This window comes from Heteronotia binoei, chromosome 10 (genome assembly GCF_032191835.1).
Source record: "Heteronotia binoei isolate CCM8104 ecotype False Entrance Well chromosome 10, APGP_CSIRO_Hbin_v1, whole genome shotgun sequence".
Classification (NCBI taxonomy): domain Eukaryota; kingdom Metazoa; phylum Chordata; class Lepidosauria; order Squamata; family Gekkonidae; genus Heteronotia; species Heteronotia binoei.
Genome location: NC_083232.1, coordinates 53,593,196 through 53,610,571, shown reverse-complemented (window position 1 = coordinate 53,610,571; position 17,376 = coordinate 53,593,196). Strand labels below are relative to the sequence as shown.

The following is a 17,376-nucleotide window of genomic DNA, read 5'->3' as shown; positions in this document are numbered from 1 at the left end:
ATTTCCTGGGCTTAGTTTGAGACTTTTTTAAGTCTCCCAAGTCTAACAATTAAAAAAAAATGAACAAAATATACAGTTTATGCTACAAAGGCTGCTAAAATGCTATCCCTCCACCCAAAAAACTCAAACATTCTGTGCTAATGTCGATTGTACAGTGTACTTTCACAGATGCATAAAATTCTTACTGTAATATAAACATTAATATCCCACACTCTCTTGAGCAGCTGTATTTCCTTGCGACATTGTTTCATTTGCTTGTAATCTGGCATTATCACTTCAAAAAGGTTGGCAGATTCCTTTAAGTGTGACATTTCTTCTTCCAGTGCCTCCAACTCCTTATTTTCCTGAGGAGGTTAAAATAAACATAGCTGTAAGTATAAAGCCAGATTAGTTAAAATGCACATTTGTATATGCTGAAGACAAAGGAACTGCACAGGTATTTTATAAGAATTATTGAAGAACCACTGCATGTTTCATTTTCCTTTCTGATAATCTAAAAGACATACCACATACATTTATGGGCCAGTTCCTGAGCTAGCGTAAATCAAATTCAATGGAGTAGCACTGATTTACATCAACTGAATTTCTGCCCTATAGATTTATACATTTATATCCATGAGAAAACTCCAGGAATCTGATCAAATGCACATTGTGCACAATTAAATGCATACTTTTAAAGGCTTTATTCTAGCAAGTTATTCTTCATGTCTTTCCAAGAATTACTTATCAACATTTTGTTTTAAACAGAGCAATCACTTCCCACCAAAAAGCATCCTGAATAAATCCCACTGATGCATCACTTCATAGGATGTTGTGAAAGTGTGCAATCCGTATCCCAGCAAAGTCTGTTAGAAAGCTTAAATTGATTTTAATCCATCAGGGTTTTAGCTAACCTCCGTAGTACATACAAAGTAGGAAATTTATTTCATTCTGAACATGTTATACAATTAATTTTCAAAAACCATGATGCATTTTAAATATGTGTGCATTGTGTCTTTGGAATGGTAAGGCTGCTCTGTATAAAATATACACGCTTTAAGACGCAGAGGCACATAACACACCACTTTAAAATAATGTCAAATACAAATCATACAATATGCAAACAGATATCTGAGTTCTGTAGTTAGATCACAAGCATAACATGCACCTCTGAGATTTCTCCATTACCTTATCAAGAAGCGCATATGGGTTTTTGGCATCACAGTGAAAGGGAGCATCCACTCTAAATCTTTCTCTGAATCCTATCTGCTTTCCCTGATGAAAGAAATGCAGGCAATAAATTCTGTCAACAATCTTGTCCTCATAAAAGCATTTTTGTAAAAAAAAAAAATCAGCTTAGCTTACATCAAAAGCTGCACATTTTTTTCTGAGAAGGGTGACCTCGGAAGTCAGAAGAGGAGCCACTTCATGCTTTATGGCTACAGCAAGTTTTTTGGTCATGTTCCATCTTTCAGGCAGTTCCTAAAGAACAGAGGAAATGGATTATCAAGAGCTTCACACTGTAGGTAGGTGCCATTTATACATTCCCCAAGCACATGGCAGCCACTTTCTCACAAGTTGCTCCCACACAACTGGAATAATCTGCCACAATTATTTTTAAGCAACAGCTCCGTGCACAGTGTGCCTTTATTCAAATATATTTTCTTTCAATTCCAATAAAAATCAGTTCACCAAAAATTCTTTATGAGTCTAATTTCTTTTCTAATGGCAAAAAACTAGACAAGCCTGGGTTTGCTCAATGTATGCAGAAGATACTTCAACATCAATTTAAAGTACCAACATCAGCTTACAGGCATAACCAGTCTGTATTCCTGTTTCGCATTACAGTTTTATCCAAGCTACAGGGTTTTTTGCCAATGTTTTGCTTTACTCTTACACTCAATAACTGACTTCCTCACACTCCAACAATTGAAGTGATCTTTATTGGAACTGAAAGAAAAGATATCTGAATAGAGGCACACTGTGCATGGAGCTGCTGCTTTTTTCTCCTGGTCTCCTATCCGTGTGACTTTTTCCTATTCACAATTCTTTTTAAAGCATGTTAAATGGCTCTCAAACTCCAGCAACAGCAGACAGATGGTTTTGCTAGTAGTGCTCACTATTTTCCTAAGATAAAGGAGGGAGGAAAGTGCAGATCCACACCACATTCTTTAAAAGTTCCACCACAGATATAAAATCCTAGGGTTGCCATTTTAGGGGAAAAGCCAAAACACAGCATGGTAGCACAGAAACAGTCATTATTTTTTATTATAAATAGTTTATTTATATTCCGCACATTTCCCCGTGGGGGCTCAGGGAGGAGCACAACATAATAAAATCACATTAAAATCATATATTAATAAAAGCAATTACAATTATTCCCTAGACAAACAGCTTGGCAGAACAATTTTGATGAGATGGTGCAGGTGGACAGTGCAGCGAGTTAGCGCAGTAGGATATCCAGTATATACAGTAGGGAAGGCTGACTGATCTAATGGGCGAATGCCCACCACCTCACCTGAAAACCTGGATCCTGGTGGCCTTTCCCTCATAATTTTTGGCAAAAAAAGAAAATCCTATTTACTGTCTGTTCTGTGGACCACGTTCTCACATTTAAAAAAGTTCAACCTGGCCCACCATGTTTTCTGAACCAGAAAATAGTTACAAATATATATAAAATCTCATTGTTTAATTAGAATCTGACAAGCTCCCACCAAAACTGTGCAAATATAAACCTCATTGATTAAGTTTTCTTTCTTGGTTGATACTCAACACTTATACAATGCAACAAAAAATGGAGACAGAATAGTTGCCAGAAAGTTCTCTCAACAAAGTCCTGCAGAAATAAATGAGGGGATTCTAAGCAGAGTTGTGAGATACCATTTACTTTAGTGAGACTTGTACAGGAGGAATTTTCACTGGATTATACAAAATATTTTTTGAAAACATAATCCACTGATAGTTCAAGATGTCAGCAGAGAGAAGAAAGTTCATTATTATTATCTGGAAATGATAGGCAGCAAGCGCAGATGGAAGCATGAAACATTTGTTCTGAAATGTACAGTACCTCAACTAGTACATAAATGTGATCTGGCATCTTCTGTCCATAGCTTTCCAAGAGTATAATAGTATCCTTTAGAGGTTTAAAAAGCTCATTGGTAGTTGCTTGCCTATCTCTCACAGCAAGGAGGTGAACCATGACATCTATCAGTTCATTATAATCTCCTTCCTTTAATTCTTTTTGGAGTCCAGCATCTGTCATTTTAATGAATTCTTCTAGGTCAGTCAGGCTACCAAAGGAAGGAAGTTGGATTCACAATTATGGAATCTTTTCTACTGTATGCTAATATATAATGTGAAATGAAAATGACCTTCAAGTACTGTTATTTAGACTATAATTTTGTATTTTAAAACAGTATGGTTATACTGTACTTACAGAGGAATAGGGGCAAGGAGCAGAAGAATCAGAATCAGAATGACGGGTTTCTTCCTCACTTCTCAATAAGTTTTCCTTAATAATTATATAGTGTGGTGAACTGTATTTGGGTGGTGGTGAACCTCTGAAGCCAACTTCCTCTCCAAGGAATCCTTTTAGGGGCAAGGAAGACTGTCCCTTCTCTGCTTAAGGAATTATGAGGGGGATGCAGATTCCTCTGATCCTGTTTCCTCCCCTTGGCCATTTGAATTTTCACTGACCCCAACATAGCATTTTTTAAAAGAATAAGTTGACAAATCAGTTATTTGTCTATATATAATTTTTACCTGTCAATGACAAATCTCAAAAGGTGTTCTTTGAACATCCAGCTCCATTTCTTAATGATGTTTAGCAAACAAATTAGGAAAGGTTTCATGTCTACTTTAAACCACCCTTCAAATATTCTGAAATCTTCAAGTTTGCTTACTTGACTATAAAGATTCTCATAGATGTCAATCTGCAACAGAAAACTATGCATTATAAATATAATTTTAAATTTCACACTAAGAGGGACTACAAATATAAACAAATATTCACTTTCTTGCCTGCTCTTTAAATTGTTCAGTTATTGGATGTTGATCAGATGTACAAACATCAGCACGAGTTTCAGTTTCTCCAGAAATTAACATATGTCCATCAAAAAGAAACTGTTTCATAAACTCAGATCTGTCTTCAATCCAAAGATAAGCATAAGGTTCAAAACCAGTTTTGAAGTCCACAGCTTTGGTAATCACATCTTCCACTCTGTCCATAATCACTTTCCTAGCCTCCGACAGCTCTATCATACTGTCCATATCATTCTAAGACCAAAAAAAAAAAAAGGTTACTTCTGTAGTACCACAGCTTCAATGAAAGTGTCAACCCAGTGTGCTATCACAGTAAAAAAAGGTAAAGAACCTATATGTCAGGAATTATTAGGAAAAGGATTGAGAATAAAACAAATATTTTACTGCCCAGGTATAGATCTATGGTGCAGCCACATTTGCAATACCGTGTACAGTTCTAGTCACCAAATCTCAAAAGGGACATTGCAATGCTGGGAAAAAAGTACAGAGGGCAACCAAGATGATTAGTGGGTTGGAGCACCTTCCCTATGAGGAAAGGTTGAAGGGTCTGGGACTTTTCAGTTTGGAGAAGAGACAACTAAGGGGGGAGGACATTATACAGGTTTGTAAAATTATGCATGAGGTGGAGAGAGTTAACAAAGAGAAATTTCTCTCCCTCTCACAAAATACTAGAACTTGAGGGCATCCAATGAAGCTGATGGGCAGTTAAGTTTATGATGGACAAAGGGAAAGCAGCTTTGCACTCAGCTGTAACTGTAATTCATCTAATTATCTTTTTGCAGGCGTGCTTGGGTACTGCACAAGCATGCAGGCCAGCCATTAGACGATTTCTAGTTAGTTTAGTTAGAGAAGAAGGAGCCCCTTCCAATCAAAGACACTGAATTTGTTTTCCTGCCTAAAGGTCATGTGCTCTAGGGAGTGCCCCCCCCGCTTCCCTCAGTTCTCCCTGGCCGTCACTATGAGCCAAAAAATATAGCACTAAGAAGCTCACAGTGGGGTGGGAGGGAGTGCTGTGTGCCTGCACAGAAACTAGATGAATAACAGGTACAGGTAAGTGGGATATTGTTTCTATTGTCGTTCTGTGCAATTCCCCTAGCAAGTTGGCTTGCCAGGAGGTAGGGTGAGCAATTTATTGGAAAATCGAATGTAGAACCACATGTAGAACCTCTCTTGTATTCACATCTACAGAGTAATGTTTAACAAAAGTGTCTGCAGATGACCATGTAGCTGCCATGCAGACACCTGCCAATGGAATGCCTCTTCAAAAGGCAGCAGAGGTAGCTTGAGCTTTCATAGAGTGTGCTCTTATTTGTAAAGGACACGCTACATTTGCTAGATCATAGGCCTTCCTAATAGTGTTGCCAATCCATCTAGATGCTGTCCCTCCTTTTGATGAACCAACAAAGCAGGCAAACCATTGGGGAAACTTTTTGAATTTGCTTGTTCTCTTTAAATAAAATAATAATGCATATTTAACATCTAATGTGTATAACTTCTTTTCAGCTTCCGAGGATGGATGCAAAAAAAAGGGTAGGAAGTTAAACGCCCTGACTCAAATGGAATTTTGAAACCATTTGGGGTAAAAACTGAATGCTTGGCTATAAAACTACTCTACGGACATGAAACTTAATAAAAGGCTAGTCAACTCTAAGAGCTGTCCTCACCTGCCCTCCTGGCAGATGTAATTGCTGCCAAGAAGGACACCTTCATGGAAAGAATATCCAAAGGACAGGTGGCTAAAGGTTCAAAGAGAGGTTGCATTAGCTGTGTCAGAACTAGGGGCAGGGACCACTGAGGCACAGTGGGCATCCTGAGAGGGTACAGATTATTAAGACCCTTGACGAATCTCCTCAAAACTTCATGACAGAAAACAGACTTCCCTTCTCTCTCTCGGCTTGACTTAGCGAACGAAGATTTAAGAAGGGTGCAGTAGTCCACGTCTGCTGCAGGCTCGCTGGTGGCTGACAAGACCAATGCGGAACAGGCAGATCTGGCCACAGTGGCCGCTTGCAGAGAGGGCAGGATATAAATGCAAAGTAATAAATAAATAATAAATAAAATAAATAAAAGTCTGATTTGGGGTTGGTTCTTCCTATTTTTTGACCGCAAGTAAGGATGCCCGTTGACCGCAGCTAGCCAACTGGGGTGGGGGAGACGAGCTTTGTTTAGGCCACCTTTTCTAGGCCCCTCTCCGTGTGGAGCAAGCAGCGCTGTCCCTAGATAAGGCTGCTTGGTCGTTTAGAGTGCTGCCGAAAAATGCTTTCGTCTCTGGGTCAGCATCAGGCGACCAATACCCTGAACCGCCTACATGCAGGATCGGGACTGCGGCTTCCAGTGGCATCTTCCACTGCCGTTTCGCCCCTTGCCCATCGCTGCAGGACTTGGTGTGTTGTGGGTTGTGGATGTGGATATGCCCTTCAGGCCTGCGCAGAGGAATTTTTAGGTGAAGAACAGTGTGCATGGTACTGGCTCCACCCTTTCACCTTGGGGTCATCTGCCATGGCCCAGTAAGCCGGGATGCCGGCAGCGAGTCCTCCAGGTGGTAGGTGTTACATTAACGAGCTCTATCTGCCCGGGTTTGATGTTAGAGTTTTCCTTCTCTTGGCTGGCAAGGTTGGTGAGCCCAGCCTGCCCATCCGGTTATACCGCCGGACATTCGGTCGCACCATGACGTGGCAAACTCTGTGAGAAACGGGGGGGACCAGCAGGAAGGTGTTGCCACAGATGCAGTAATGCAGGAGAGGCCATTGCAGTGACCACCTGCCAGGCATAGCCGGACAGTGACCACGCGGCGTTCACTACACTGGGAGAGGAGAGGCTATGTATTGCGCATACACTTTCCCTGGGGGGGCAGGATACCCAAGAGGGAGCCCCCCCTCCCCCCCACTTCCCTTCTACCTGAGCACTAAAGGCAGAGATTGCTGCTAAATGGACACTTACAAACCTGACTTTTTCAATGACAGTATTCTAAAACCAGTGAAGTGGAATCTAAGCAAGCATCAATAAAGATTGCTTGTTGCGAGGGAAGCAGGTTGGATTTTTTTCCAATTTATTTGTAAATTTAATCTTTGATATGTTTGCAGAACCCTGGGGGCAATCAGACTTAGACAAGCATATATCCTGAGAATTATGAAGGAAGCCAAAGTGCAGACTGATGCATCAGTTGCATGTCTGCTGGCATTTAGTTGCTGTTTGGCTAGACTGAGAGCTTCCATCTGGATAACCTTGGCTAATGATCTTTTGTCTTCAGGAAACTGTTCTAAGTATGGTGTGATCTTCTTCCACAGGAAGAGCTGGTAAGCTCTGCCATGATAGCCATGATGGTAATTTACAATCCTGAGGTTTAAAGATGAGGAGTAAGTTTTTTGACTCAAGACATCAACCTTTCTGCCCTCTTTATCTCTAACATTGAATGCATGCCCGCTCTCTATTTGGACTGCATTTCTTTTGCTATTAAGGAGGAAGGAGTAGACTGGGTGAAAAGAAAGAGACAGCCTTCTTGTTATACCTGTACATATTCTCCACCTTGCAAGAAGTGGCAAGAATGGAAGATGGTTTCTCCAAAGCTGATCTTGCCATTTGCCATCTGTAGGATTCCCTCGAGGAGAGGGAAGGCTACAATCCCTGGTGTGTCATGGTAATCCAACTATTTTGTCTTCAGGTCTGGTGTCTATTAAAGTGACGTATGTTTAACGATTGGGCCATGTGCACCATCTGTTCAGACAGAGGCACAAGTCTTTACTTGGCAATACAAGGTCCAGGTCTTCAACTGTATCATTAGAGACTACACTGGTACCAACAACAGATCCAGTCTTCCTCCTAAAAGCCACAGATTGCTAAATCTGAGCAATCTTAGGAGTCTGTGGCCTTTCCACTAGCCATACACTGTAACCTCTCAGTTCCATTTGTGGTTTTGGAGGATCTGGCCACTCTCTATAATCTTACATGGGATGACAGCAAGAGTGTTGATGATCCAGACTTGACGGTATCCATGGAGGTGGTGGAACCGGGGATCTAGCAATCCATTACGAAAAGGTGTCATCCTGAGTAGTTAGGTTGGAGAAGGGGTGCACAGAATTGTCTGACCATGGACCTCAGAAGGTATCGGACTTGGCTTCTTTGGTTCCTTAAAATGTGCACCCTTTGGATCTGAGCAACACAGACCAGTGGACATGGAACACTGAGTTTTGTGTTTTGATTTAGATTTATGTTTCTTCAGCGGTGGTTCCAAAGAGGACCTAGTTGGGGCCTGTTCTAGAGAACCGGAACATCTACAGTTCAGATCCATTCTAGGAACTGACTGGACAGAAGCAACAGATGCAGCATGGAAAACTCGGTCAGTTACAGGTTTAAGGGTCAAAAAATCAGATGGTCAACCAGGGCTGTTTTGGCTGCTGGGTTGGGTTGAGGCAGATAAAGCTTTCTCCCTCAGAGCTGCTTTTTGCTGGGAAGCGTGGTCTGTGTAGGCCTTTGGGATAGACTGCTATATTGTGATTTTGCATGAAGCAGAGAAGACAGACAGAATGTTCATCCATCCAGGTCATTTTAGCAGAACAAGTTGAACACTTCTTGAATAAGACATCTTGGTGAAGAAAGGCTAGAGCTAATAAAGAACATTCTTCTCAAGGTGGTGGCAAAGAGAGAACTGAAGAAGGGAGAGGGGGCACTACCTGGACAATATGACCATTAGGCAGGAAAATGGCTTCAATGGCTCCCATTGGGAGGGGCTCCTCCTGCTGTTACTAAGCTAACTAGAAATCTTCCAGTGGCTGGCCTGTGCACATGAGCATTACCCATGTGGAATCACACAGAACAACAGCAATGAAATACTACTTTGCACAGAGTGTGTTTAAAATGTGGAATTCATTGCCAGATGATATAGTGATGGTCACAGGAATAAACAGCTTTAAAAAGGGGATTAGATTGATTTATGGAGGATAAGTCTATCAGTGGCTACTAGCCCATGGTGGCTGAAGGGAACCTCCACAGAGACACCAAGTCAAGAGGCAACATCATAGGAAGGCCTTGGCCTTTATGCCGTTGGCTGTACAGAGGAACTGGTTGCTCCCTTTGTGAGACAGGATGCTGGACTAGATGGAATATTGGTCTGATCCAGCAAGGTGCTTCTTATGTTATGATCACATACATTTTTAATCATGGGATCTTTGCATTTAGCTTCTCTAACTTAAACATTTCAGTATTTAGAAATATTACAGTACCTGATAATGCTGTATTCCTAGATGTGAAGCCACTCTTTTCACCTGGCCAGACATTTTGAAAATATTGCTTAAAAGTTCGTCTATTAGATCATAAAAGCCATCTCCAGCTTCCTTGTCTAGTGAAGGTTTAAATGCAATATCTGGAGCATTTAGGATCATCTGAACCTGGAATAATGGAAGTGTCTTCAAGCTTGTCTCTATGTTTTCCAAGAAGAAGTTTAAATTGTGCATTATGGCATTATAAAAACCATCAACTATGATGTCATCAATGTATTCCAAATAAATCTTCCAGGAATCTGAATCTGGGTCTGCTTTTAATAGCATTAAGTTTTCCTGAAAACAAAAACAGATGTGTTAATTATACAATCTACTATTGTGACAACTTGAATTAGAAATATTTTAATTGGCAGATAGTTGACACCCAAATATTTATTGGGAATTGTATATACATTTATGCTGACAAAATGAGCTCCAAAATATCCAGAGGACTGGACGTACCACAGAAAAAGTCTGTGACCTAGCTGTTGCTATCCAGATAGTCCTAAGAGAGATCACCTCAAGACAGATGACACCTGAGGAACATGCATGTATAACTAGCGTGCAGGAGTATAGCAGTGGATGCAGTTTCATAAATTACCTGTATAAGTGTATGGATCTTACAGCCATCTTCTCGAAGTGACATGAATTTCTTAGAAAGTCTATCTTCTTTGTCTTCCAGGTTCAACAAAGCTTCCTTCTTATTGTCTTTTCTATAAAAGATGAGCTGCCCCATCCAACCCTTCATAATTTGCTGAATGTCTTTAATATTATCCTTTGACTTTTGAAGTCTTTCCTCCAAGTCATAAACTGTGGCTTTCACATACTCAATGTACTCCCAGCAGTTCTCATCTTGCCATGTGAATGTTTCTTCAGCTTCCATTAGCAGATCATCAATTGTCTTCAGTTCTGTTTCAATCAGAGGGTATTCTACCTCCAAAACTGTCTGTTTAACCTTGTTATACCACTGTACTACAAGGTCAAGGATTCCCATATGCTGTTTGTACAGGAAAAAACACTGAAAGTTGAAACCTGACATAAAAACTACATAATAACAATCTAGTTTGCTCTTTGTGAAGATTATCATTTTAACGGATGAAAGGTCATCTGCACCCTTCTTACATTTCTCCCCCTGTCAGTGGCCACATGTGTCTCCGGCCCACTCACCATATTTCCTATTAACACTGTGCATTAACAACTAAGAAATAAAGCCTCAGTGTGTAAAACAAATATAGCAGCACCCATATACATGCAAACAGGGCCCATCCTTATATCTAACAGCAAGAGGCTCACCTCCATGAACATAACTCTGTGCAATGGGGCTGACCATAGCTACTATACAGGGTTCTACAAAACCCAGGGGAACCTCTAGAATCTAGATTTACCAAAACTGTTTGGTTTTAACTCCTCCCCCACAAAGTTAACAGTGATGCCTGTGCAGACCACACACACACAAAAAAAAGTCACCCTGAAATTTGGGATGAAAGCATTGCAGGTGAAACATGTGAAAACTTTATAGTGAAAGCTATCTGGGAAAAAGGAAGCCTCCTTAGGCTTGCCTTACACTATATGCTTGCCTAACTTGCACCATGTGATTATACCAGTGGCAATGAAAAGGTTAGTGGGTAAACAGGCAGAATGGGAGAGAAAAACGCAGGTGAGGGAATGGGTGGGAGAAAAGAGGGGGTGAGCATGCAGGCAAGATGAATGGGGGAAATCCAAGTGGGTTGAGGTGGAAGGAGGCACGTAGACCAGCCAGTGGGAGAAGGAAGGTGATACAACATGGAAAGTATGGAGGTGAGAGGTAATGTCAACAAAAATGGTGTAGAGCAGAAACAGAATTTTCCCTAACATTCCTTGCATGTTCCCCTTGTATTTTCATATTGTACACATTAAATTAACCCTATAGCAAATGATGACTGAGAGCCTATCACTAGGAAAACAAAAGAGCTCATCAAGAAACAGAAAAGAAGGATGCCCAAGTTTGCAGGAAAAGATCCTTTTGTAAGTTAGTAGGAAAAAATCCCCTCCCCACCAAAAATCACCAGTTCATGATGGACCATGATCTAGTAGGCATTCAATGCAGAGAGCAGCTGAGTGTCAGTGAAAAGGTGTAAAAGGGTAAACAAATTATAGGAAAATTGGCCGGCTAAAAACTTGGCATTCTCGTGGAGATTTTGGCCAGTGAAAATGTATCCTTTATTCCCCACACGTCTTCTCATGAGTCCCTGTGCACTACATTATTAGGAAATAAAACAGAACTGCTGCTAACCATTTGGATATACAAAAGACACTGCAGAGAACAAGTGGTGGTAGGAGGAAAAAATGGGAAGAGACAGTAGCTCTGAGTTCTCTAAAGCCATCAACCTAGTGATAGGTCTTTACAGGATACTCTCACAGTCCATAGACTTGAAAGAAAACCTACTTTAGATTGTAACAGGATAACAGCATATTTTGAATTGAATAGTCAGGGCTTCTCCATCTATTTTAGACTGCAATAAGGGAGAATATTCAGTGGGATATGCACAACTACACTCCCTCAGACAAAATGAATGCAGATTGCTAAAAGCACATACCTTATCAAAAGTTCTTCTTTTCTTATACATTTCTAATGCAGACCTTGGAATATCAGGCTGACCCAAAAGCAAGAGGTATTTGACATCTCTTAAAACAGCCACCAGCTACAAGAAACAAAGTATGATATTATTTCTATTACCTTTTACAAAGTAACTTTGCATGCAATTTAATTTAAGTGCCATAGCATTCCAGAGTTCCAGCTCCATTTTATCCTTACGGAAAGAAATACACATTGTATTGGTTAAGAAAGAATCTGTATAGCTCCCAGCATGACAGCAGAAACTTCTATGCCAGAAGAATCTGAAAAGATTAGCATATATAATCATGCACTACAGAATTTTCAAAGACCAACAGCAGCAAGGACAAATAAGAGTATATTTTAGTCCTAAATATACAACCCACCTGTAATATCACCTTGATAGGCTTATTGTTACTGCCAAACTTCATATCAAATACTTGCATGCAGGAAGAATAAATGTTAAGATTTTACCAGTAGGGACTCGTTTAAAGGGCACACAGTATCCTAAACTGACATCTTGAGATGATGGGAATTGTTAAAATTATTTTACTGGGGAAGGTGGTTGCTTTCAAGCTAGCAAGTAGGACCTGAAGCTACAGCAAAGCAACACAAAAAAGGTTCACAGGGCTCACCCCTACCTGTTATGGAAGAAGACTGAGGGCTCCACAGAAGCCTGCAAGCTGAAAAGGTACAGTAGGGATGGTGATACAGACTGGCTATCAAGGTAATAGCTAGTTGCTGATTCAAAGCAGATGCCCTCAGGGCTGTAACCAGCCTTCTTTGCTAGATGGGGATTACTATATTTCCAGGCGGAACTTTAGAAAAAAATGAATGGAAAATATGTGATTCATCATAATCTGCTTCTATAGCCCAGTCCCCTAGTTCAAGAGTCCATATTATTTTAATATTTATGAATTACTAGTGTCAGAAATATATGCTAAATATAATAAGAAAATTTCTGAAGTTCAGCAGTTTTCCCCTACTTTATAAATAACACCTTCCTTCAAGAAATACCATTCATAAGACAGGACTTGCCCACTTTAAAATCCTTAAATTGTTAAGGATTATACTACTCTTGATAAATCTACCCTGAGCCAAGGGAAAACATGAATAAGCAGAACTGGGCAGACCTTGGAAAATACTAGCACTTTACAATTTTGGGGGGTTTTTTCACCAAATATTTTTTCAACCCTACAAACCAGCTTTTGTTTTTTTAATGGCAGAATTCATGTTACAAATTAAAACTGTATTATTATGCAACAAACTAGTATCTCAGTGTGGGATGTTGCACTTAGCAGCCCCATTCTGACTATAGTCCAGGCAGTTCTTTGAAGTTTTTTTGTGTGTGTTTTTTTAAACTGGGATCCCACCTCTTTAATCTGGAGGCAGTGAATAATATGGTGTGTGGTATGTCAGACTAGAATTCACAAGACCCAAATTGAAATTCATGCTGAGCCATGAAATTTAGTAAGGGACCCTAAGGCAACTATCTTCCTCATTTTAGCCTATGTCACAAGTAATGTTCCCTCTAAACTGTGGAATCTTGTGAGCAAAAACTCTACTTTGTGAGCTACTGTCATTAAAGTTGAGTGAGCAATTATGATACTGCATTAGTTTGTTCTGGAGCCATCCTTCCTAAGCTAAAACAAAAATGTGTAAGCCAAAGGCTAAAAAACTGTGAGCTAGCTCACACTAATTCAGCTTAGAGGGAACACTGCCAAGATAACTGAGAAGATAGAAAAAGAAGAATTATGCACAATGTCCTGAGTTCCTTGGAGAGATTGTGATCAAAATATAACAGATCAAAGGAATTATTGGGATACACTAGGCAATTTAAAACTAGGTAGAAGGTAGATTTGTAAAATGGATTGTTTTCCCTTGGGGATGATATTTGAGTTCATGAGGTAAATTAATGGGGAGCTGTATCTGTGCCCCAGATTTCACCAGTGCCTTGAACTCCATTTGGCTAAATAACTTGTCTCTTGGCCTCACTGTTTTATTTGTTTTAAAAACTTTTCAACAGAAGCATTTTCTCATTGCTGAAACTTTATTTCCCCAAATGCAGTATATTCATTCATTCATTCATTCATTCATTCATTCAAAACAGTTAAATGCCAACTTCCCATCCAACTAGGGCCCTTAAGGCAGTGAACATCAAAATATTTCAACATTAAGATAAAATAAAGTGTGTGTGTACACACACACAATTCTATAAAAAAATATAAACACACATAACACCAAAAAGTTATTGGAGTGTACCAAACCAACAAAGAAGTCTTCACTTGCTAGTAGAAGCCAATAGAGGGAAACAGATAAATCTCCCTGGGGAGAGAGTTCTAAAATGTTGGTGCCATGACCAAAAAGACCCTTCCTTGAGTTGCCACCCATCAAGCCTCAAGTGGCAGGGTCACAAAGCAGGGCCTCTGAATATGGTAGGATCATATGAAAGAAGCTGGTCATTAATGTATGCTGCCACCAAGCCATACACAGCTATAAGCTCAATACCTTCATTTACAGTAAAAGATGCTACTATTACAAAACAGTCATCCACTCATTTTCTTAAACATTTCCCATTAATTATATAGTTTAACTAATCTAGCAAAAAAGTTATACTATACCTTAGGATCAAAATTCACACTAAGGAGCCCATGTTTGTGATTGCGTTTAATTAGTGGTTGATCTAAATTAAACTGACAAACATCATCCACCTTGGATTTCCATTTACAATAGATCTCTTCTTCATACTGATCAAGCAAAGTCAGCATCTCTATATATTTTTGATAGATTAAAGCACTTTCTGAGTTTTCCAGGATTCTAAAAACAAAGACATTTTATACTAGCAAGATTCTAAATGACTGGAATAGTTACAGAAATGTGGCCAAATACAGAGAAGACTCATTTTGTACAAAGTCTACAGCCTGGGTTTCTTCAGTATTAGCAATAGCTTCAACAGTAAAGTTTACTACAAATCAAGGAACAAAATAGGAGTTAAAACTATTATTTAAAACGCAGGCCTATTGGTGATGTGTGTATTAAATCTAATGTTGGTTGCCTGCTTCAGGTGCACTGTGGCTAGCTGTGTGTGTGATAAACTTGTTTCCCATTGTTTCTCACTTTTATTTCTCATGGCTCCTTTACCCTTTTTGCATTGCTGTCTCTGTCCATTGCCTCATCTCACCTTCAGACCTCTGTCTCCTTCCCCTCTTCATTCAGTCTTCGTGGCTCTAACAGAGAGCTGCCTCCCAGTGTTTGAAGTATGTACTGAATGTGGCCAGATAGTTTGTAGCTGGCTGATTGTGGGAAGAACACTTCTTATATCAAATGACTTTGTCTCACCTTTCTTTCACTTGGTTCCTGTTTCCTGTAGGTTTGTCACCTTTTCCCTTGCAAGTTTCCTAGACCCTTATGAAACTTCCTGATAGACTGAAACCTGTAACTGCTACTATTGCTGTTAAAACTACAGCATCTGCAATTAGTGTTAAGTATTCTGGATATACAAATTAAGCAATGAGAGGGATTGGTCCACTGGCTGCTGATGTCACAATCTCCTTTTGTTATGCATTAAGTGTGATTGTTCCTGCTTATTCTAGCAGGTGGTAGGTACAGGATGCCTTTCTCCCAGCTAAAATCCAAACACGGTTATTACCTTCCCTCCAACAGGAGTAAAGTACAAATGCAAAATGTAGTTTCTCCTCATATTGCTGAAATGAGGACATTTAATATTTTATCAGTTTTAATATACAACTACAAACAGCAGTAAAGAAAGATTATGAAATATATCTGATGTGTGAGGAATATTATTTTGCGCTTCCCTGCTATTTCCTGTCCCTTCTCTGAAAGCCCCCTGAAAGACTCTCATTCTGCTAGCTGTGTTCCTCCTACCCACTACCAACCTACCTTTATCTGCCTCCCATCTTCACATCTTCTCCTCATTCCCTCCCCTGGCAGCCTCTCCCCACAAAAATTCTGGCTACATTACATGGTGCAAATTGCTGGGCCAGGCTCAGTTGTGTGATGCCGACCAGATCACATCCAGTTGCACAGAAGATTGTGCCCGATACTTCACTTTCTCTTGTATCCTCCTTTTCCACCACACCACTTCCTTTTCCCCTCCTCTTGACAGCCCTATATCCTCAACTTTCTTTGCTTCCTTCTCCCCTTTCCATACACCAAAAACTCACCTTTATCTGCCCCCCATCTTCATGTCCAGATATTATTTTACTTCATTCTCTAAAATGGAGACCCAAAGCAGCTTCATAATTCTCTTTGTTTCCATTTTATCTTCATAACATCCCTGTGAGAGTGTGTGTGGCTGGCCTAAAGTCTTCCAGTGAGCTTTCAGGGCAGAGTAGAGATTCAACCTAGGTCTCTCAGATTGAAATCTGAAACTGTAACCACTACATCACACTGGCTATTGTGGGGTGACTGATGTTGAACAATGGCAAGCAGCTGGGCTTGGGTGAGTCATGCAAGTCAGGTGGTAAGAAGTCACTTAGTAGTTGCTTCTAGGTCTGTCCCTGCTGAGTCTTCCCTCATAGTCCAAAAACAGCCCTGCTATCTCCTCCCTCTGCCTTTTACTGACCAAAACGCCAGCAATACAGTTGTTCGCCTGTCAACCACCACTGAAGGCATTTGTTTCTTTAAACTACAGAAACTGCTTCTATCGTTGGGAGGATTAGCACCTCAATGTTTTGGTTTAGGTTTCAGAGGGGTTGGGGTTTTTTTGCAAAGCTGGGACTTTTCTCAGGTTTGTAGAAAGTTCTCTCTTATACCCGACCATAACTCCAGTCTCTGTTTTAAGGATACACAGATGGGGCAACACTAAGAATTAGATATACTGATGATCAATGTTCCTCTAAACTGCAGAGTCTTGTGAGCAAAAATTCTACTTTGTGAACTACTGGCATTAAAGTTGTGAGCTACTGCATAAATTAATGTGTTCTGGGGTAAGTAAGTAAGTAAGTAAAATTTTATTTATATCCCGCCCTCCCCCGCCGAAGCAGGCTCAGGGCGGCTAACAGCATTTCAAGTAAACAATACAATAATAAAAACATTAAATTCACATTAAAATTCACATTAAAACCAGTCAATAGTCAATAATTAATTAAAACATTCCTAAATTAACACTGGCGGTAAACATTATTAACCTGGCGGTAAACATTAATTCAGTTATTGGTGAACGCCTGTTTGAAGAGGGCGGTCTTGCAGGCCCTGCGGAACTGGTCTAAGTTCCGCAGGGCCCGCACCTCCTCTGGGAGTTGGTTCCAGAGTTGTGGGGCCGCAACGGAAAAGGCCCGAGTGCGGGTGCTTTGAAGTTTAACTTCTTTTGGCCCAGGGATATTCAGTCTGCTTTTCCCCACTGACCTCAGTGCTCTCTGGGGCTCATATGGGGAGAGACGGTCCCTCAGGTAGGTCGGTCCTTGGGTCATCCTTCCTGAGCTAAAACAAAAATATGTAAGCTGGAGGGTAAAAATCTGTGAGCCAAGACCTGCCTATCACATTAGA

General features: G+C 40.3%; 1 protein-coding gene across 1 annotated transcript in view; it reads right to left on the bottom strand.

Annotated features, from left to right (window-relative positions):
* Positions 1-17,376, bottom strand: part of DNAH11 (dynein axonemal heavy chain 11) — a 279,382-nt gene that overhangs the window by 217,398 nt on the left and 44,608 nt on the right. The window contains exons 12-21 of the mRNA XM_060247705.1: positions 14,490-14,685; positions 11,852-11,956; positions 9,877-10,272; positions 9,240-9,572; positions 4,000-4,254; positions 3,742-3,911; positions 3,047-3,269; positions 1,345-1,461; positions 1,168-1,254; positions 186-344 (exon numbers count right to left, since the gene is read on the bottom strand). Coding sequence (XP_060103688.1) covers positions 186-344; positions 1,168-1,254; positions 1,345-1,461; positions 3,047-3,269; positions 3,742-3,911; positions 4,000-4,254; positions 9,240-9,572; positions 9,877-10,272; positions 11,852-11,956; positions 14,490-14,685 — 2,041 coding nt within the window. The remainder of the gene's footprint in view (positions 1-185; positions 345-1,167; positions 1,255-1,344; positions 1,462-3,046; positions 3,270-3,741; positions 3,912-3,999; positions 4,255-9,239; positions 9,573-9,876; positions 10,273-11,851; positions 11,957-14,489; positions 14,686-17,376) is intronic.